The following is a 20,880-nucleotide window of genomic DNA, read 5'->3' as shown; positions in this document are numbered from 1 at the left end:
TGCCATCTTCAAGTTAGAGGAGACTTGAGCAGGATGTTTCGGTCATGCAGCCGCCACTGTAACTAATGTAAGTTCACTGTCGTCTCGCCAGCTGCTCGTGCAAAAAGAGTAATACATCACATCACCACCGGCCTGGGAGATGCAAGGTCTCTGCTCATTCTTGTGAGTGACGTGATGATGTTGTGCTGGCGGATGGTCCAGTCGCAATACGTCTCCCATGCAGTGCGGACACGGAGGTCAGTGACGTCCGATGCGTCAACATAGTTGGACACAAATTTCCGTCGAGGAATATCCCATGTTCTCACACCCACATCCCGGACACCCCAGACTGAATTGGCTGTCGCGGCAGAATGTGCCCGTGAAGTCGGCGTCGCTGCTCAGGCGCGAAAACCACGTTAGCGCTTGGTTCCCGGGATGCGACGGCGCATGGTGACATTGCCGGGAAACTTCTGGACGTTGGGAGGGCAAGAATCACGAATCATAAAGTGTGTGTTGTGATCACTGATGGTGTGAACCGGCGTTGCGGGGACTTCCCGAGGCGGTCAACTGTGCAGTGGTGCCTGATTTGGGTTGTGGTGCCTGACCGGGCCCACCAGGACGTGGAGCCTGACCAATCATTCTGCGCGAACACGCAACCACCAAATTGGCCCTTGATTGTCGACTTCGCGAGCCTCTTGCGTCGCTCACTCTCGCCCATGCCCGCCCGTCTTGACGGCCTTGCGCTCGTTCACAGCTCTTGGAGCATCCCTTCATTATCCGCGCGATTTCCCACTTCAGCCGCTCACTCGTTTAATCAAGCCGTCTACCCATTCGTCTCTCTTCGCATCCCGCAGCGCCAGCCTGCACGACCGGTTGACCCTCCTTCGTCTCCACCTGGCGACTCCCTCGCCGCCGTCAAGTTAGTTTCGTCGCATGCGCATTCCTTCCCTGGCTGCGACGGGCCTGTCGCTGTCTCAGCTCGGCGCCTACCACGTCTCCGCCTCCGTCCCGCCGCCGAAACGAGACGACACGTCCCCCATCTGGGCGACGCCTCACGATAGCTACTCGTCGTCAATCGGTGTCCTCGGCTGCAAAATAAACACCAATCGAGTGGCATACTGGCCGCAGCCCGTCGACTGCGACAACATATGTGTCTCCCTCGAGTACCGCCAGCGCCAAGTCTACCTCCTCCGCATCGACCAATCTACTGGTGCCCACGATGTCAGCTACGATGCCTGGAACTACCTCCTCACCGGCCGATCTGCCACCGATGACCCAACCTCGGGCGGTCCCGTGGCAATGCAGTACCGCAATGTGGATGCGTCAAAGTGCAAGTCCCTCATTCACACCAAAGACAACAAGCTGCCCCTAAGCGCCGCCAACAGCATCAACTTTCTCGCGAGCTGTCTAGCCGAGCCCAACAGCTGGGTGGCGAAAAATTACATGCTCATCAATATCGTCGACTCGATTTGTACTCTTGGCGTAGACGAGCGGTGCAAGTTGGACTGGCCCGAAGCCAACCAGCCGTCTTGTCCGCATACTCTGGGCAACCTGATTTCACTCAAAGACGCCCCTGTTTACAATATTCAATATCCATCCGGGAAGAAGGTGGTCGCTTCGTCCGGCGTCTCTGCACCCGGCGGCGCTGAAACCAATCCTGCCACTGAGGACAATGCTGCACGGCATGTCCCATGTACTTGGAGCCTACTAGCCTGGTGGCTGATTTGGTACTTTTCTGATGCCATCCCTATTGATTAAGCTTTGTTTTGTTGGATACCCTTGATGCACTATGCATATTTATCCTTTACGCCACGTGCTACCACAACAATTTATAATTTCGCCTTGATAGCTTTCTCTCGATTTACTGCTATTCCCATACATGCATATCCGCTGCGACATCGCTTCGGCAATCCAACTGCATTGGTCTTGACGCGCTTTCGACCAGCATCCTGTGCATGGCACAACCACTCTCCAGAATACTGCAAGTATTGCCAAACACTCCGGTCACCGTAGCGGATTTTACTCACACTTCGTTTTCCTGCGAGTCGAAATGAGGCATAGGGCGGTTCCGTGGCGACGTCGGTCCTCCGCCACCATGATTGACAATGTTGGACCGGCCGAAGCCACGGACGGTACCGTCGAAAAAGTAGTGTTTTTCTCACAGCCACTTCGGTGTTCAAACCCAACTACGTACCCAAATCGTGGCCTCAGGAGTGTTCAGCGGCGGGCATCTTTTCCCGCCGACCTCGAAAGCATGTTACGCGAGGTTGCATCAGTCAAGTCATCTGACCAGCTCCCCGTGCCGTTGGTCATCGCATTGCCAGCAGCCACATTCAACATCAGGGTTGATATCTAGAAGATGCTGCGTTGTTCCGGCTGTTCATGTCCCTGCTGCCCTCCATCAGACCAATCCCAAGGATTTGCTCCCACCTGGAAGTCGGGTCATGTCCGTCGTGTCGGTCTCCTGATGCCGTCTGGCGGGGCCCCAGAGGGTTTACCGGAACAAACTTGCAAAGCCATGCAGCTTTCTCGTCAAACTTTCTCCAGGGGGAACCAAGGGTAACGGTCTCGCTCTAATAAGGAGCCATGCACAGACCCATAGTGAGCCAGTAGACCGCAAACGAACTGCATTGCAAATGGGCAAAACCTTGCAAGCTTGGGTCAGCCAGGCCAAAATCGATATAAAACCTCCATATACTCCTTTGAATCATGTCTGTTCTGGTCCGTCAGGAAGTCCTTTCAGCATCACCTAGTTTCTTCCTCATACCTCGCATTAGACATGATGATGTACCTTCTTACAATATTCACTGCTGTTGTAACAGCAACAACGGCGAGTTCAGCCTCTGAACCCCCGAGCAGTATTCCCGGAAATATCACCGCCATCACTGACAAGCTTCTGTTCGACACCACGCTTCGCGACTTTATCGTGCTCCGGGAGAATAAAACGCCTCGGACAGTAGACTGGACAAGTGATGGATGTACCGGAACGGCGGACAATCCGTTCAAATTCCCATTTTTGCCTGCCTGTCAACGACATGACTTCGGGTACACCAACTACAGGGCACAGAAGAGGTTCACCCGAAGCGGCAAGCGGAGAATCGATGGTCAATTTCGCACAGAGTACGTCCCGTCCTACGCCGGGTCGTGTCACGAAGAGAACGATTGCTAACGCCATCTTGTTGGATCCCTAGCCTCTACTTTCAGTGCCAACAGGTCAAAGCAAGAGGAGTCTGCAAAGCTCTAGCAAATATTTACTACGCCGGCGCTCGGTTATTTGGTGGCAGAGATCAGAAACCCGGAAAGCGTATGGATCAGGAATCAGTCTCGGAATACCAGAGGTTGATTGAAATTTATGAGGAGGAAGTCCGAAAGGCGCAGAATTCGGGAGATCTTCCCTTGCTCAAGTGACACCGAATATCTTCAAGAAGCAGCTCGTTTCGATATGGCATGAGATAGTGCACAACAGTCGTTTGACATGTCGGACGACTATCGTGCTACACCAGTACAAGCTGATGAGACAATCTCATACTTGTGGGTTGAACCGCAGCTCTGCACATGCGTGATTGTACGGCCTCCTCGTCGAAGTCAAATTTAAAATCTGTGTCTTGTAAAGACGTGAGTCACGCCGCCATCTATGGTCATTTGCCCCTTCTACAGCCTGTCGCCTTTCGGTATCTGTGCTCGGAATCCAGGCGAGGCTAATGTCTTCATGCTGTATGTTAGGAAGTGTTTTGTCGCGTTGATGGTATTTGTAAGCATACAGATTCTTCTTTGAGGCCAAACATGAAGTCATGTATGGTGAGTCGAGCTCGAATCTTGCACCATGTATTTCCCCCGTACCCTAGACAAGGAGAGTGCGTGTAGTCGTTCGGTCAGGACTCAGCTGACTTTTCGGCCCTCCTGGGCTCTTTTGTCTTTTCAAGGGGAACATGACGGGTCTCGAGCTGCTCTTGGCGGCCCGCGGCTTGTTATTTGTATTCACACGGGAGACATCTCTCAAGTGCAGCCAACTGGCTCCTAGGCCAGCCAGCTATTCTGATCGACTGGAGTGACTAATTTATTCCATTTCTTTGCCGTCAAGTGGTTGTATGTGCATCATCATTTCCATATCGTTTCGGAGCATCTCAACTCTAGTCTTCAACCTAGTTTGCGAACTGTCCTATATGAGACTTCGTTGTTGGGCAAATCACAATTCGGCAAACGATGCTTACTGCTCCGGGTCACAAAGTCCATTCATGCCGGCGTTAGACAAGTGTACGTGAAATGAGCTACTTGCTCCATGCCTCGTTACCACAGCCCTCATTAGACTCCATCCAGGTATGCAGTACACCAGAGAGCGAATGAACATTGATATATGGACTTACGGCAAGAGTTGTTGGGGTCACCAAGAATGCCGAGCCGTATGAGATGCTACGATAGACTAGGGTCATTTGAGCTCTGAAACATTTTTTCAAGGTGTAACGCTGGGATATCTACGTGACGCGCGGAAGGAAAGTAATCCGCCTCTCTAGCCAAGCTTTTTCCGCCGCAATGCTTCAAACTCGTCAGGCAGTCTTTTTTTTTAAACTTGTATTAGTGAAGCTTCAGCAATAGTGAAGTCAAATTTGCATCAGCCCTTCTGTGCGGGCTGGTATTAAAATACGCGGAGGACCACAGCATAATAAAGAGCCCTTGTTGATAAGAGGATCGTGCAGGTAGCTAGGAATTGGCGTGCTGAATGGGACAGAGAAAGCCAACACTCCAGTTCTGAGGCCCGCTCATACTGTCTGAGATGCTGAGCCGTCGATTACTCCTGTTCTCGGGCCCGGAATCCGGCGTCCCCCGACATCCCGGCGGCAAAGCTGTTGTGCTATGCCGTCACGGTGACAGCCAGGACACTCGGCATCGTCCATGTCCCGAGGCCAATTTGTGGCCGACGGAAAAGTTGCCAGGCATCCAAGGCACTATGACATCCCTGCATTTGACTTATTTCTCCACCGCCACGGCCGGCGTAGACTGATGGCATGCGGTCGGACAGGAATGTTCCTACATACATGATACAACAACTGGTTCTTCCGGCTTATGCACGATACGACAAGGCTCCACAGATTGTTGGATTGTCAAGTCGCCTTCAAAGGCATGCCACGCTTCCGCCTGGCCCTGGATCTATCCGTTAGCTTGCAATACAGGCAGCCGCCTTGATCGGTCTTCAGAGAGTTGCTATGGGCGCTAAACCGTGATCAACCGGCTATTGGTATGCAACTTGGAGTAAATGCTTCTCATTCGTAAATGCAGGATATAACCCATAACTCGTAATGCAATTTGGCAACATCAGCTGATGCAGGATGCGACTGGTAATGAACGAATGACGAGAATGCCAGCCGACGCAAGATGCAGCCACGGGGCTTCTATGGTTGAGTCGTATATTTGCCAAGGGGAATCACCGCCCACATGGATCTGGTTTCTCGTCGCCACGGCTGTGGGACTTCACACAGGGGAACGTTATAAATTGCCGCATGATTCTGTTCAACTAGGGATATGGACATGTCTTTGGGTCTCACCGGCAAAGGCTGTTCCATCGCCCAGTCTCCGTCTACGCTACACCGGCTTTGACCTAAAACTCCTACATGACACGACACACCTGTCAAATACCTTCCACCCTTGCCAAAAGTCGAAGCCGCCAAACAGTTCTGATTCGGAGACGAGTCTCTCACCCGATCCTTGGTTACTTTCGTCGTGAGTCGGAACCGGTCAGATAGAAGCTGGCCGGGATTCAAGTCAACAAGCAAGCTGCCAGCGTGCAGGATAAAAATCAGGTTCGGAAGACACATCCTGCCCGCAGGTGTCCTCACGAGGGCCAATTCTTGATGAGCTGTGGTCTCGACAGGGCCGGCGCTTCCACTACGATAGTCCTGTAGGCGTGGAAGCCAGATGCCGGTCAAGGAGCCGGAACGTGCCTGCAGTTCGTAACCCTTGGACACTCAGACCCCTCAGCCCGTTCTTATAAGAACAGCAAACAGACACATCGGACGCCCCTGGTCTCCGCTTCGACCACAGCCATGCTAGAAGCCGGCAGTCCGATGACTCGGAGACGCCAGTTGCCGTTGCAGCATCTCCTTTCACTTCTCTTTATTGTTTCTCTCCCTCCTCTCTCTGCTTCACAACTGGTTTGCAAGACCTTGCACCGTCAGCTTGTACAGGGCGTAGTATTGCATGGGCTTGACCCCACCGTTATCGGAACAGTACCTACCCTTGCCATCTGGGTGGCTGCTGCAGCAAGCAAAGCCTTGACCGTCGTCCCCGGCTCGGATGGGTCTCTGCAACTACATGCTGAGATAGCTGAGATATCTTGCCAGTGCCGAGTCAACTCGGATGGCAATCTGACCATTTTGTTTGAAAATTCCGAGTACGCAAACAGTTTCGAACAGTACTTGGAGGCTATCGCTTTAGCGGGCTTCACAACCCCTCGTCCGTATAGCCCATGTTTCGAGGAAGTCTTTGGCGAGCTCCTTGGCGTTTCGCCCGCCGTCTACAAATTACACAACTTCAGCTCCCTTGCAGAGGTAGATACCGTGCTACCAAAGAATTGCCCATTGTCCAGGCTCGGAGAAACCTCATCTGCTCTCGGCAAGGCACTGTCATTCATCTGGTGGGACGACGACAAGTACGGCGACGATAAGCGTAACCACGTTAGCGTCGTAAGTCGTGAAGGGCTGGACTGGAGATCCAGTGATTGTCGCATCAGGGACCGTTCATTGGGATGCCATGGCAAGATTGCGTCGCTACACCACGCTTCTCAGTCGCGCGATCTATACTCTCGTCACTTCTACGCTCCTGCTATCTATTAGAAACCTCTAGAGCGACGCTTTAGAGGGCTCTGACCGCTTCAGAATGCAGGATTGTCTGATCGCGGCATTTAATTGACCTCGAACCTCTCTTAGCAATCGTTTGGTGAGTAGTCATATTCCAAGTCTTCGGTAGGCACCCTTATGTTCCTCCCTCGCAGGTATTATGCAACAGTTGTAGGGTAGTATCAAGGCTGTAGTAACTTTGTCCAATGTCCGGAAGCGTCTTTCGTTGACTTCCCTGCATTTGATTGAACAGTGCTTTCTGTGCTGCTGAGGTTTGGCCGTCTATACGTAGGAACAAGAACTCTCTGGTTCCTGGCGCAACAAGGACTGAACGAGTGTACATATAGACTACAGAAATAAAGGAAAAGGAAAAAGAATGTATCTGTCTAGATCGTTACTCTTATCACGCACTATCTTCACCACGCTCTAGAGCGTCGTGACAACCTCGACCTAACTTAGCTGTAAATACAGGAGACAGGCGTTTCGTTAGTGATAGTCCTCGACACAAACTCTACGCACGTCTTCTTATCAACATTCTCAACACCACCGACAAAGATATTCCAAGGACCGTCTATGTCGTAATTGCAAGCCTGGAGGTTCTTGCCATCGAAAAGGAGATTCCCGGTGGCATCGATCGACCAGCCTTCTAGTTCGCCGTTACGAGGGGGGCCGCCACCATCTCTGGTGTAGCCAATATGGCCACGGCCTATAAGAGCGAAAGATTAGAAACAACACGCCTCGTGTAAAATTAGATTCAGATTACATACCCATTGCCGACCGATCAGCATAAACCTGCTGAGGCTTGCCACCGTCCGAGTACAGGAACAGCTGGGAGCCCTCGAGGTAGAAGGTGGCTCGGGTGATAGCGCCACTGCATTTGACGTCTTGCTTGGAAAGATTGAGCAGCAAGATGCCCTTTGAGGCGCTGATGGAGTTGTAGTGAAGGACAGGGCTGCCAGATCGGAGGCTTAGGACGTCAAAAGTCTGGGGGCGGGGGGCACCCAGGGCCGAGCTAGCCAGAGCGAGAAAGATGGCGTTAAACTTCATGTTTGTGATTATAAGATCAGAGGAAATAGATCAAGATATCTGTTGTCAAATAAAGTTGTAGGAAGTCGATGGTTGTCTGGAACGAACCATTTGGGTCTGCTTCCTTGAGCACCTTCTTATACCCACGTCTGGCACGACACGGGTTGTATGAAGCCAGGATGTGTCCAGCACTCTGATTCCAGAGATCTTCACGGACTACTATCGAAAGGATTTTCTTTTTGGACGCCGTGTTGAACATGGCAGTTTGACCTAATGCGGGACGAGCTAGCATGTGTCAAAAATACGAGGCCAAGAGGGACTCTTGGCCGGCATTAAACTCAGAAGGTCCAATAATAGCATATATCAGTCATGTGCTAATAATATAGGAGAGCAGCCAGCTAGCTGGGGGTTGGTGAAGGCAAGGATTGGCAGACGTCACTTTTCTGACTTGCTGCTGCATCGTGCCTCGTGTCAAGCCCCCGTAAGTTGACGGGGTGGGTGGGGTTGTGCATTACAGCCTGAATGACGCAGAAAACCCCGTCGGAAGAACTAGTGAGTTCGACAGTTGTAGGGCAGGTTTCCTCGCCCGCAACCGCAGCGATCAATACGTACGTATATTGCTGGGCGTGCCCTTGAATATGACCCTGCAGACGGTTTCCCTTTGAAAAGACACATGGCCGATCTGTGAGGTAGCCCTTCTCGGCAACCCTTATACGAGGCCACGTTTGTACCGTGGTGTTGTTGCAAGGTCACAGACACCACCTTTGATGTGTGGGCGCCCTTTGAAGGATACGAGGAGTGCGGCAGGTGTCGTTCGTTATCCCACGGACTATGCTTACTACCGTGGACGAGGAAGAGAAGAACGCCATCAGTCAAAGTAGATTTCCGCCGTGTTACGTTGTCTGCTCGGCCGGAAAAGCTCTCCAACTCCCCCCAGTTCTGGATTCTGTTGAAAAGGGTTCGGAAAATACGACTTTGATACGTGGTACTGTTCATACGTCACGGTATGACGAATCTACTAGGAGCGAGTGAGCTCTAATGCTACCTTTTCAATTCAACTCATCTTCATGGATAACTAGACCATACCCGCGACTTCAAAATCCGTGCCCAGATCCATCTCCTCAGCGTCCTTTGTATCTATTTGGCCAGTTTCTTCCAAACCACAGGACTCATTCAAGCCCAGATTGAATCTCATCACATACATACACTCACTAGCCTTTTCCAAGATGCGTCTCAGTTCCATTCTTGTACACTTCTTCCTTGCCGCCACGACACAGGCTCACGCCGGCGCCGGCCCCCTTGTCCGAAGTGTTGAACCAATCTCAGGCACGTTCCAGCAGCTCATTGATCACAAGAACCCCAAACTCGGAACCTTTTCCCAGCGGTTCTGGTACAGCACGGAATACTATGCAGGACCCGGCTCTCCCATTGTGCTACGTGCCCCCCCTGAAAGTGAATCCAGTGGAGATATCAGCAACTTCACGCTGATCGGCAAGCTTGCCGAAATCCTCGGCGGCGCAGCTATTGTCCTAGAGCACCGATACTGGGGTGGAAGCTCGCCGTATCAAAACCTGACCATAGCCAACCTCCAACATCTAAATCTTGACAATGCCATACAGGACCTCACCTACTTTGCCAACAACGTCAAGTTGCCATTTGACAGCAAAGGATCTACTAGGCCAACTGAAGCCCCTTGGATCCTAGCTGGCTGCTCGTACTCAGGTGCTCTAACGGCATGGACGTACGCTCTAGCCCCGGGTACCTTCTGGGCTTATTACTGCTCGAGTGCTGTCGTCCAGGCCATTTCTGACTTTTCGCAATACTTTGAGCCAATAAAAAAGGCCATGCCTCAGAATTGCACCACAGACATGCAGAGCGCCATCCGATACATTGACGGTGTCCTGTCCACTGGGTCTCAAGAGGACAAGCATGCGCTCAAGTCCAAGTTTGGCTTGGAAGCCCTCACCTACGACGACGATTTCGCGAAAGCCCTTGTTACTGCTCTTCAGAGGTGGCAAGGAACCATGTTCTTCAAGTCCAAGACGCGCGATCCCCAAAACATGTTGTACGAAATGTGCGACTACATCGAGGTAGGAATAGACGTCTACGCCACCCGTTATTCCGGGCCGGCGCTGGTGGCCCCATTGTCTCATTCCTGAACATGTTACTGGCAATGTCGCTGCTATTCCGTTCAATGTGGTTCTGACCCCCCCGTTTCATTTTCCAGAACGTATTTCCCAACAAACCAAGTGTCATGCCGGGCGCCGAGGGGGTTGGCTTGGAAATGGCCCTCGACGGGTTCGCGCGGTGGTCCAAAAACGAAGTTCTCAAATGTAGGTCGTTTCTTGCGCGGTAATCAAGCAAGAAGAAGCTTGCCTGACCAAGTTTTCGTCAATAGCCTGCTCAGTCTCTCCTTACTGGAAGGGCCAAAACACAACGGCTTGTTTTGAGAAGCACAACAAGACGAATCCCATGTTCACAGACATCTCGGTCGGCAACGCAGGCGACAGGCAGTGGCAGTGGCTTCTGTGTAACGAGCCGTAAGCTACCAGTCCAAGGACAAGCCTTTTCTCGTACAGTAATTCGCTGACGACGGCTTGGCCCGTTGTCTAGATTCCAGTGGTGGCAGGTTTCCGGCCCCAGCGAAACCACCGGCCTCATCTCCAAATTCCTTACTGTGGAGTACCAAAAAATGCAGTGCGACTTTTACTTCCCAAGCGACGGTGAGTATACCAACGGCCTGGCGGCCGGACGAACCGCCGAGCAGGTCAACAAGAAGACTGGCGGCTGGGACATGGGCGAGACTAGGCGTCTGATGTGGGTGGATGGAGAGTATGATCCATGGATCTCGGCCTCCGTCTCGGCCCCCGGCAGACCCGGAGGTCCGTTGAAGTCGACGGATCAGGCTCCCGTGTGGGTGATTCCCAAAGCAGCGCACTGCAACGACATGATGGTGGTCAATGCCGACGTCAACGCCGACATGGCGAGGATTTTGGGTGAGGTTTTGGCCAAGATGAAAACTTGGGTAGATGAATTCTACGTCGAAAAGGGCAAGACGCGTCCGTAAGGCTGTCTCGGCGCCGAATGAGTTCCCTGCAGAAGAGTATTGTTGGGTAGGTACATGCAGATTGCTTACTGAATCGGGAGTGCAGTATGTCAGAGTTTTTGATTTGAGTGGGTAATATTTTGTGCCAACACTATGTGAGTTGGGTTTATGCTTTAACAAGCTACAAAAACTATATCCCGAAATCATTTTGTATACCAGGTCCCGCTGCAGAATCTGGGGATAAACATTGAAACTCGCCTAGAACAAGGGAAGGAAAGAATAGAGTGATCGAATGACGGATGAAAATATAGCTTGCGGGGAAGATATCATTTTAAAAAGTAAGCTTATTTATAATTAGTCAAGGAAGAGGCAATCCGCCTCAACGCCTACCGAACACGAACCACATGGAAGTGCCTGAGAGGGCTAAGCCTGCTTTCACACTGTGGAAGCCAGCGCTGTCGTAAAGAAAGTTAAAGGAACGCATAAATTGTCCATGGACATGGTTTATAGTAGGACTCTGCTTCTTCACATGCTTGCCAGAGACGGAGCGCTTGGAGGCGTCATGCACGGTCATCCTTGATCAAGTAGCCAATCCAGTAGCGCGACGCCACCACCTTGCTCGTTGCGAGCCAGCGCCGACAATAAGTCATTAGTCTTCCTAACTAGCTATGGAGTAACGTAGTTGCTAGGCTCGCGTGTGACCTTTGTGTACTCTGCTTACAACACCCATCTTGACAATGCTAAAGAACCTTGCAGTGGCCAATCTCGATTCTGCTAGGCTTCACAACCGAAGAAGTCCCCATCCGATGGGAATTTCATCCCGGCAACCTAGGTGAGACAACGTCTGCTAACCAGAACAGTGGAGAGTGGCGGACGCAGGCAGTCTTTGCCATGGATGGTTGACAAGATGAAACTCGACCCAACGCAACTAAAAGAGCAAGCTCCCTAGTATGGTTCCTAGCCATGTAGTAAACTGACTAGCAACTGAAACTTCCAGTATTGATGCCGTATAACTCCTAGATCCTATTGGGTAGCCAAGCATTGCCTACCGGCTTCCCGTAGCTCAGGACGAATAGTCGCCGGGCGCCGTCAATTTGAAAATTTTGGATGATGCATGGAAGCAGGTCGGACTAGGAGGTAAGTCTAGTGCGCTTGTTTCATGGACCGGCTAGCAATATGAGCAAATGACATAATCTGAATCAGACGGCGGTTCCAGACTGGTCATGGTCTGAACGATCGATAGACACAGCTGAGGCCTTATTCCCTGTTCTTTTCTTCTCGGGCAACTTGTCACCCATGGGTACAACGCCGATCATCCGCCGCCCCCTTCTAGTTCGTCTCTAGTCTGACAATGACTCTGAGCAAAAACATAAAGAGGAAGGAGAATTCTTGTTTGTATAACAAGTTCCGTGAGAGGGACCAGTCGGGGCGCATGAAATGGAAGCCTGCAGATTTATGAAGCTCCGAGGCTGAACTTAGATCGGCATGTACGCAGCCAGTCGCGATTTCTGTCAATGTCACCCGACCAGACCCCCAATAACCGTCTCATGAAAAGAGCTGTGTCACTTCGATCAAGGCCTTCGGCCCCGACCCTCATCGCTGCTGTGTATAAATAGGCCTGCTTCATGTCAACAGCCTTGAGAGGACCAAACACCCTTGATGCGGCAAAAAGAACATTTAGTCCAGTATACTGTCATCGTTTTACTCTAAGCCTGCTGTCTCAGCAGTTGCTCCAGTCTATGCGTTGCCAACGAAAACTGGAGTCGTTGATACTATAAAATATAAAATATTGAGACGAAGCAGCATTTGTTGCTATATAACTTACTGAAGAGCGCGGCATCCGACAGCCAACCATTTCGAAGCATCTTCGCCTCTTCCATGTACTCAGCCCTTGCTGTATCGAAGCATCATGAAGGTCCAAACGCGGCATGTACTCGCACTTACCGTGCTGCCTGGATGTCAGGCCATGAGCTCATTTCCTTGGCGCTTTGGCAACGCACCCGCAAAAGGGGCCACGGATATTACTTTTCCGATCAAAGTAGTCGAAGCAGACCACAACGTGCAGTGGTACTTTGCCCAGCAGTTCAGATTCTTGAACAAGGGCATGGGATACTGCGGGCTACAGCCTCAGGACGACGCGAAGGGAAAATCCAGGATTCGGGGCGTCTTCTCGTCCTTCACAGGGGGGACAACGAGCAACGACACCAACTGTGGTGACGGTGCTGACGGCGGACCTGGTGTTAGCTGCGGCGTCATCTTTGACCACGACTACTCCCACAAGGTGAATATGGTGGTCGAGAACGGCGGCGGCGACAAGTGGATTGGAAAGGCCGTCGATGCCACTACGGGACAAGAGACGCACATAGGGTCGTGGACTTTGCCGTCGGGGAGCGGCAACATCAACTTGGGCGGAGATTCTGGCTTCGTCGAGAGGTTTCTTCACAACGACCAGCCGTGCAGTCAAATTCCCCGCATTGTCGTCAACTTTTACGACCCGACGTCCAAGACCTGCGGAGCTGGAAATTCCTCCATTGGTACCCCAAAAGAGTACGACTTCTGCAAGGGACAAAAGAACTGGACCGAGACTCAGTTTGCTGGTGGAAGGACGATCGGTATGGGCTTCAAACAGGCTGCCGTCGTTGAAGAACAAACCAGCGGCTCGGGGCACGCCCAAGACAAGGATTCATCTTGTTGAAAAGAATGAGATCAATCATCGTTGATTATTTCCTGGGTTATGTATGGTAGCTCGGTTTCGGTATAAATGAAGAGAATTCTCTCCTAGTCGCCTTCGTCTGCACGTTTCTTCGTGGCCTGCATGATAACCTTGCCGCATATGCACAGTAGCATTGATGTCTTTGCAGCTTGCATGAAACCTGGACTAATAACGAGGCGCCTTTGTATAAAAGCCGGCAAAAATATCAACCGCAACAGTGTTGCGGCCGGTGATTTGTGACTAGCTGCAATGCACAAAATGTGCAGGCCTCGTGGCGACCTCATTTGCCACATGTAACAAGGGCTGGTCTTAATGATCAGGGCTTGGAGCAAAAGACTCATATTGCATATAATATCATAGGGTCTCAAAGGCCCTTAGTTCCTCCACCTGAGGGACCTGACCAACCAGGGCTGCATATACATAATAGTGCTTGTGTGTGTAACCTGACTGGGCAACAAAGGGGTAATGCCCTTTGTTCCTAATTGCCTTGATGCATTAGTGCCCGAGCCCACTGGTGGCCTATGAGGGCATCGTGATAGCTGCAACCTTTGTGCATTGCAGCTAGTCATGTGGTTGAAGCTTTTCCGTGTAACACCACACGAGGGTTCTGTCAGTCATCTAGGTTAGGTCACACACAGAGGCATCTTACTTCCTGTATAGCTGTCGTTGGTCAAGTGCCTTTAGATTTAAGAAAAAAGGACCGTCAGGCTACGCGATAATTTATATAACCATCTCGCGGAGATGATTGCACTTATTGGTCCCGTACCTCGGCAATTAATACAACGACAAAGAGACATGAGGCACTGGTGCTGGGAACCACGTGTCCCGAACGCCAAAGGGGACATGTGTAACAATGCGGAAGATTATTTTGGCGGCCCTTTTGTCGATGACCATGGTGAGTGACCCCGGTACATGATGACTTGGACGGCCATTGACGAGTCTTCAGGTAAATTCATGTATGAGTTCTTGATTCCTTTTCATCAGCAGTTGAGAAAAGAAGTGCCGGACTGTATTGTTTCTGAGGACTTGGCGTGCTTCCTGAAATCCTTTAAACGAATGCTATGTTAGCTCCCCGAGGAACGGGCAACAGCCAGCAAACTGGCTCAAGATCCATGGCTGCTTTCTTGATCCTCATCATAGGTGTTTGGTGTTTTGGTGTTTGTCCTTCTGTGTGTGTGCTTTGCTTGCTCGCTGTTTAGCAATGCATCTTCTAGATTTACAAGAATAGTACAAGCTTGCTTCTTAGACCTGACCTCATCACGATCAACTCTACAGTTTGTCAAACAATCCCTCTGGCACGCTCAGACGCTATCCTACCAGTGACTACTCAGCTATTGTAGAGGCTATTCATGTGCAAACCCCGATGAAATACACCATGCAGTCAAGGATTCATCGCCGAAATGAGCCCGCGAGTCCAGCTGAAATCAGTCGGCACAATGGCATCATCGCCCGGCGGCACGCCGTCGCGGTCGACGGCGTAGGAGAAAATACCGCCCTTCCGCCCTCCCGCCGGCTGCCACTGTGCGTATTGGTAGGCCCTGCTCGTTTGCATCGGGGCAACGGCGTCACCCCAATCGGCACCGTGCTCCTCGTAAAACGAAAACCCAATAAGGTACTGCTGGCCCGTGATGTACGGCTTGTACGTGTCAAAGGTGTGCTGCGTCGAGCTCGGGTCGCGTCCGTAAGACTGAACCAAGACGTAGTCAATAGTCGAGTTTACCGCCTGGAACAGCGGCGTATCGCCATCCCGGTTGGTGTCGTAGATCAATAGCTTTCCAGTCTTAGACCTAGGGCCGAGCGATTTAGAGAGCGCCTCAAACACACCAGTTGCCTGCTCGAGCTGTGAGCCGTAGAGGTCTCTTTCGACGTCGACATCCAGGCCATCTAGGTCGTAGACCGTGACGAATGTCTGCAGGATATGCTCGGCCAGCTTTTGGTAGCCCGCAGGCGTGTTGGAGTAGTTGCTGTTTAAAAGCTCGCCGACGTTGATGGACCTGACTACCTTGGTGCCGCGCCCCCTTAGCGTAGGCACGTACTTTTCCTTGAGAGCCGTGTAGAATGCGTCCGTCTCGCTGCCCTCGGGAAACACAAAGGCAATGTCGAGGCAGTCGGGCAGATCGTTCATTGAAACCTTGTTGACGTCTGGATTGCTCGCAATGTCTCTCCACGACCGAAAGTATGCAGCCATGATTTGATGATCGCTCTTCCTGTAGTCGAGGATCTTCTGCAATCCCGCGCCAGAAGCGTGCGAATTGACCTTTGGGCATACTGACGCCGATCCGGCGAATGCCGCCGCAGCGCCGAAAGTGAGATGAGCAAAGATTGAAATCTTCATGACTGCCCTGCTGTGGGTTGTAGGCTGTAGCTCTGACTTGGGTTGATGAGAAGGCGTGCTGGGCGGCTCCGTCAAGACAGTTAAGACCGACGAGTAACGCACGAGTCATCGGTTAAGTACGAATATTCGCAGAGGATATGAAGTAACGTTCTCAATGGCGAATAGTGCAACGTAACACTGCTACAATTATGTGCATTATTTCAAGCGTGGAAGGGGGCAACCGACATGAGCCGGGTAGCCGAGCGCCAACTCGCTCGTTAGATTCATACGCCTTTCCTCGCCACATGTCTTTGCGACCTCGTGATGCTAGTACATGGCGGTGCTAAGCTCTAATCAAGGTCCGAAATGGCCTGAAGACTGTAAAGAGGGTGCTCAACTAGGCAGGTACGATTTCAAAAGTAAAGTTCGTGTAGATACAGCAGGTTGTTCGCAATGTTTGAAGATGGAAGATACTCGGGAGTGTAAGAAAGGAGCAATACAATAGGTCAATCGCTGGAATGTATATAAGCGGTTGCAGTACCTTGCAACGAGGAAAAGACGAGACAAATAAGCTTTATTAGACACGGAACAAGGAAAGACAAGCATAGTAAGGTTTACGGTCGTGCACGTCATCTTTACCGGGCTGGATAAGACTTGTCTCGTTCTTTCGCAAGGACGGATGCCGAATGTTGTGCACTACCTTAGAGCCCAGACTTGTTCAATGTTGATAATTAGATGTCCGAGATAGGGAGCATGTGTGGAGGGGGTTTCAGTCGCGCTGATGTCTTTTTCAATGACATGGAGGGTATTTACAACTTGCTATTTATGCATATGAAGCGTGGCCTCTGTCTACGCCACTTTTATGCGCGACAGTATCCCAGTCTCTCTTCCTTAGCCTTGCACTGTTTTTTTGTACTTCAACTTGTTGGTTCAAGACGTCTGAGCAGAGCACTAGCCTAGGCCAATACCCCAGGAATAAGCCTTCCCAATCTCTGCCTGCTTCCTCCCGGATACGGGAATACGATGGAGGGCCGCAATTCCACCCGTTTCGTATTATAAGGGTAGTCATGTCTGGGCTTGACATGGGGCGTCAAAGGTTCGCAGTTCATTCCAAGAAACCCAGGCCCTAAAGTCCTCTGTTGATCGGCTTACTCGAACACCATACGGCATAACGCACGCTCGTGACGGCTTGTCACCTGGGAATTGGTCGGTCGGCTTCCATCGATAAGCCATATCGTTGTCCATTGGAATTCACATCGCCACATGGACACGTGGCTACCAACCGAGCCCAGTTAGCAGCCTAGAAATGGCGTGCCTGCACGAGTCGGCGCCGAAAGGCCAAACCGCAGGTTCTATGAGGCACGATGCAAAGTAGTTCTTCTCGGGATGGAGGCGAATAATGGGCCAAGAGAGAGCTGCCTAGAGAGCGCCTTCATCGAAGAATGCGAGACTGGTTCCGGCGTGGAGTTGTAAAAGCTTTGCACGGACCGGTTCCTATGATAGAGCTCACGCCGGCCTCCCGTCCAGCGACACGCATCTCATTTTCAGGGCGCTGTCTGGTTCGCAGTCGTTTCACATGGCATGATTGGACGAGTTCAGGCTGAGGCTCAAGCGATAGCATTTCCCCGAGACTATATGCACACTAGAGTCTCAGGTGTGTCGGTCGATGAACTCCTTCCCATGCCTCTACACGCTGCTTCTAGAAACAACACTTATTCAACAGCTTTGACCCTGACGGCATCCTGCTCAAGTGCAAGCAGCGCGCTGCAGTTTGAAACCTCCCGGCATTAGCTTCTGGAAGACTTGGGCTGGATCGTATTTCTTTGCAACAGCCCTAAGGTTTGCCAGGCTGGCTGCCCCGTATCCGCACAGAGGTTGTTGAAATGGCGCTGCGTAGTTGATGTACAGAAACGGGTGATACGATCCGTCCTGTTTAGCAATAGCGGAGGTTGTCTCGACCAATTCTCCCCTTGCCTTCTCCATCATGTTATCCAACCGAGGGTCCGTCCAGCGAGATGTCAGCCACAGAACTGGGCACGTTCACGTTAGTCTGCATTCGCCTCGGGATGGTTCTGACTTTTGTGGTGGCGCAGCTCGTAACACGCACTTATCTGGTCCTGAGCAACATCCTGCAGACCAAGGCTGTTGCCACCGCGCGCAGCGGCGTAGGACTGCTGGATTTTGGGCTGCGGGATGAAGGATATCATCCAGTCGACCTCGTTTTTGCGCTCAAGCCCGTTGTATATATCGTCTGTCGCGTCCCAGATTCTACGCAACGTTTTGTAGTCGTTTCTGAAGGTTAGAGTCGCCGTGACCTGTCTGCAAGGAGGGTCAGCAACTATTCAATGGCGTCGAGGCGGGAAGGCAGGTCCGTACCGAAATCCCTTTGCTTGAAACTTGCTCACTTGATGCACAAACTTGGCCATGCTCGTGTGACGTGCCGTGTTCATGATCCGATTAGGCATAGCAAAGAATGGTGCCAAAGCCTTGGGGCTCTCCTTGTTTTCGGTGTTGCCGAAGGCGGCGTTGATGATGCGCCCACGCCCACCACTCAGGTAGACCGTCATCAGCTGAACTGCCGTACTGGTGTCGAGATGGTTATCCCGGGTAAAGTTGACAAAAGTGGCACTCATTCGGTCTAGGACTACCGGGCCAGTTGCCTCCGGCCCGGTGAGGTTGACATAAACTTCTCCTCCCCAGAGACCCGGGTAGTCGAAAGCGGCAATGTCTACCCTGGTCACGATTCCAAAGTTGGTATTGCCGCCCTTGAGCGCCCTGAAGAGATCCGTATGGTGAGTTTCATTAGCATTGACAATCTCCCCCGAGGCCAGGACCACCTCGTAGTTGACGATGTTGTCCACCGCCCAGCCTTTTTTTGGTTGGAAAAGAGACTGTCCACCACCGAGTGACACGCCGCCGACACCGACATCCTCGCATATTCCGCCGGGAAATCCGATTCCAGTACCATCGAATGCATCGTACGCTTGGCCCCAGGTGACGCCGGACCCGAGCTTCACGTGGCTGCGGTCGGCCGCCAAGCTCGTCAGGTTGAGTCTGCTGAGGTCAACCGAGACTCCTTTGGAAATACTATTCGCACCCGGATTCGCGTTGTGTCCTCCCGACTTAACGGCGAACTTGCAGCCATGGCGGACAAGAGCCTTCAAGGCTGCAGAGACATCTTTCGAGTGCTCAGGAACGACCACACAAGCCGGGTGCAGGACCGCTGTTTCAGACCATCGAGCATTGACGAGTCGGTCGTACTCGCTCTGATGTTGGTTGTACACCTTGCCAGGTAATGCGGCGGCGAGAGAGCCGCACTTTGGATCGGGAGAGTCAGTCATCGTCGTAGGCCGCAATCATGGCCCGAGAAGCGGTCAATGTCAATGTCAATGCTTACACATTCCGACAGCGAGTTGCCGTGCACTCGAGCAAAAAGGCCACACACCAGGGCTGTCGTCGTTTTCATGGTCAGTGTCAGGCGCACCGATGTACTGGCAACTCTTTCGTCCTTGCCGTTGGCTCAGCTGTCGTGATGCAGTGATGGTGCGGGAACCTCGACGACCTTTTATATCCGAAACATCACCATCTCACGGCACAAGGCAGCGAGTAGAGATGGAAAATTTCAAGGATTGACAGGCCCACTGCGGGAGGACCGGGTCAGCCGGGTCAGCAGCCTCGTTCGGTACAACCATCTGATGCCCAAGACCGTATTCATGAACAGAGGAGTATTCTCAGTTTCTCTTAGTTGCTTATCGGACGAGGCTAATAATGAATAATGCCTCCGACCGCCAGGGGTGCTGCATCCCGCCGTTATGCAAATCCGCCCAGGCCGCTCCAAGCTGCCGAGCGGACTGTATTTTCACCCTCAAGTATCTATCTATGCATGGCCTCAAATGCTGCCCATAACAAGCTCAGGTCCTCAGCACCGGCCCGCTGCTTGCCAGTACAAGGCGAGGGAAGACACTATATACATCCACCCAGTCAAGACAGAAGAACGCACTCCGCCTCGACGCTCAATCCTCGACCGAAGCTGGTCAGGGATCCAGGCCCGGCGAAGCGGCATGAATTGCGAACAAGAGGCGGCAGGGCCGGCGAAGACGGCATTGACCCAAAAAGGCAAGCATAATCAGGGCATTGTACTGATTGTGCCACCGCCGCCCACAGTAACGTGGAACGCGGCTATTGTGACACAAGAATCGTACGAACAGTATACTCCGTGCGAGTGTTGATAATAGAGGTCCCACCTCACCATCTTTGAAACATAACACATTACATGACGCAGAGCGTGAACCCCTCATCCTACCGCGTTGCCGAGGACCCAATAATTCATACGACGATGATCTATGCCTGTATACCGCGTGTGAGCCTCAAGGCTCAAGCGATTGCCGTCTAGCAAAGAAGGCTCTCTACAAGATGGAACTCCATGTGAGCTCGTCTGGGCACGACCATGGTCAAATGCGGGTTGTGAACGCTGAATCGAATGCGGGCTTTGCGGTGATGCGCGGTCAAAGTAGTGTGTGCTGAAATAGCCGAGTCGCCACGTGTGAGTACGTTGTGAATGATATATACAGGGGTCAAGCGTGTATTTGCAGCGAGAATATCCCCCAATGGGTGAGCAGGAGGTTGGATTGTCATTGGAACACTACTCCGTATCCCTCCATGCTATCAGTCGGCTGGTTTATCAAATCAACCTCAGCGTCAAACCATTGCCCGCTTCAACAAGGCGCTGTGGTTTCTAAAAGTCATGTCAGTCATTTCATTATGCCAAGACAGCAGGCCGACATAGCTGCGCCCACATGTAGGCGGACAGGAGTTGAAGCGTCATGCTGCCTCTTTGTATAAGTCGTTGCTGCCGAAATGACAAGAAATACAATTCACAGCCTATTTCATAATCTTCTATTGCTTGATATTTTACCTACCCTGACGATGGTGCACAATTTCGTCATGGACATGGCGGAAATGCCAAAACAGG

General features: G+C 51.8%; 7 protein-coding genes across 7 annotated transcripts; 4 read left to right on the top strand and 3 right to left on the bottom strand.

The window, feature by feature from the left end:
• Positions 1-912: 912 nt before the first annotated feature.
• Positions 913-1,737, top strand: MAM_08039 (Cerato-platanin; the record flags this gene model as incomplete). Its single annotated transcript, XM_040826837.1, has 1 exon — positions 913-1,737. One exon carries the CDS (start codon positions 913-915, stop codon positions 1,735-1,737), a length of 825 nt encoding a protein of 274 aa, XP_040675175.1.
• Positions 1,738-2,761: 1,024 nt separating this feature from the next.
• MAM_08038 (p15 like protein) lies at positions 2,762-3,387 on the top strand (the record flags this gene model as incomplete). Its single annotated transcript, XM_040826836.1, has 2 exons — positions 2,762-3,099; positions 3,171-3,387. 2 exons carry the CDS (start codon positions 2,762-2,764, stop codon positions 3,385-3,387), a joined length of 555 nt encoding a protein of 184 aa, XP_040675174.1.
• A 3,877-nt stretch (positions 3,388-7,264) lies between these two features.
• MAM_08037 (uncharacterized protein) lies at positions 7,265-7,856 on the bottom strand (the record flags this gene model as incomplete). Its single annotated transcript, XM_040826835.1, has 2 exons — positions 7,265-7,515; positions 7,577-7,856. The coding sequence occupies 2 exons, from the start codon at positions 7,854-7,856 to the stop codon at positions 7,265-7,267; spliced, it is 531 nt and encodes a 176-aa protein (XP_040675173.1).
• Positions 7,857-9,061: 1,205 nt separating this feature from the next.
• Positions 9,062-10,902, top strand: MAM_08036 (Peptidase S28; the record flags this gene model as incomplete). The annotated part of the gene is made up of 4 exons (XM_040826834.1): positions 9,062-9,925; positions 10,063-10,168; positions 10,234-10,375; positions 10,449-10,902. The coding sequence occupies 4 exons, from the start codon at positions 9,062-9,064 to the stop codon at positions 10,900-10,902; spliced, it is 1,566 nt and encodes a 521-aa protein (XP_040675172.1).
• A 1,888-nt stretch (positions 10,903-12,790) lies between these two features.
• Positions 12,791-13,576, top strand: MAM_08035 (uncharacterized protein; the record flags this gene model as incomplete). The annotated part of the gene is made up of 1 exon (XM_040826833.1): positions 12,791-13,576. The coding sequence occupies one exon, from the start codon at positions 12,791-12,793 to the stop codon at positions 13,574-13,576; it is 786 nt and encodes a 261-aa protein (XP_040675171.1).
• A 1,399-nt stretch (positions 13,577-14,975) lies between these two features.
• On the bottom strand, positions 14,976-15,929 carry MAM_08034 (chitinase; the record flags this gene model as incomplete). Its single annotated transcript, XM_040826832.1, has 1 exon — positions 14,976-15,929. The coding sequence occupies one exon, from the start codon at positions 15,927-15,929 to the stop codon at positions 14,976-14,978; it is 954 nt and encodes a 317-aa protein (XP_040675170.1).
• Positions 15,930-17,654: 1,725 nt separating this feature from the next.
• MAM_08033 (FAD-binding, type 2) lies at positions 17,655-19,249 on the bottom strand (the record flags this gene model as incomplete). The annotated part of the gene is made up of 3 exons (XM_040826831.1): positions 17,655-17,938; positions 18,016-18,227; positions 18,285-19,249. The coding sequence occupies 3 exons, from the start codon at positions 19,247-19,249 to the stop codon at positions 17,655-17,657; spliced, it is 1,461 nt and encodes a 486-aa protein (XP_040675169.1).
• Positions 19,250-20,880: the final 1,631 nt, after the last annotated feature.

The sequence above is a fragment of the Metarhizium album genome (genome assembly GCF_000804445.1).
Source record: "Metarhizium album ARSEF 1941 chromosome Unknown scaffold_41, whole genome shotgun sequence".
In the NCBI taxonomy this organism is placed as follows: domain Eukaryota; kingdom Fungi; phylum Ascomycota; class Sordariomycetes; order Hypocreales; family Clavicipitaceae; genus Metarhizium; species Metarhizium album.
Note: the sequence above shows the minus strand (reverse complement) of the source record. Positions and strands in the feature narration are given on the sequence as shown.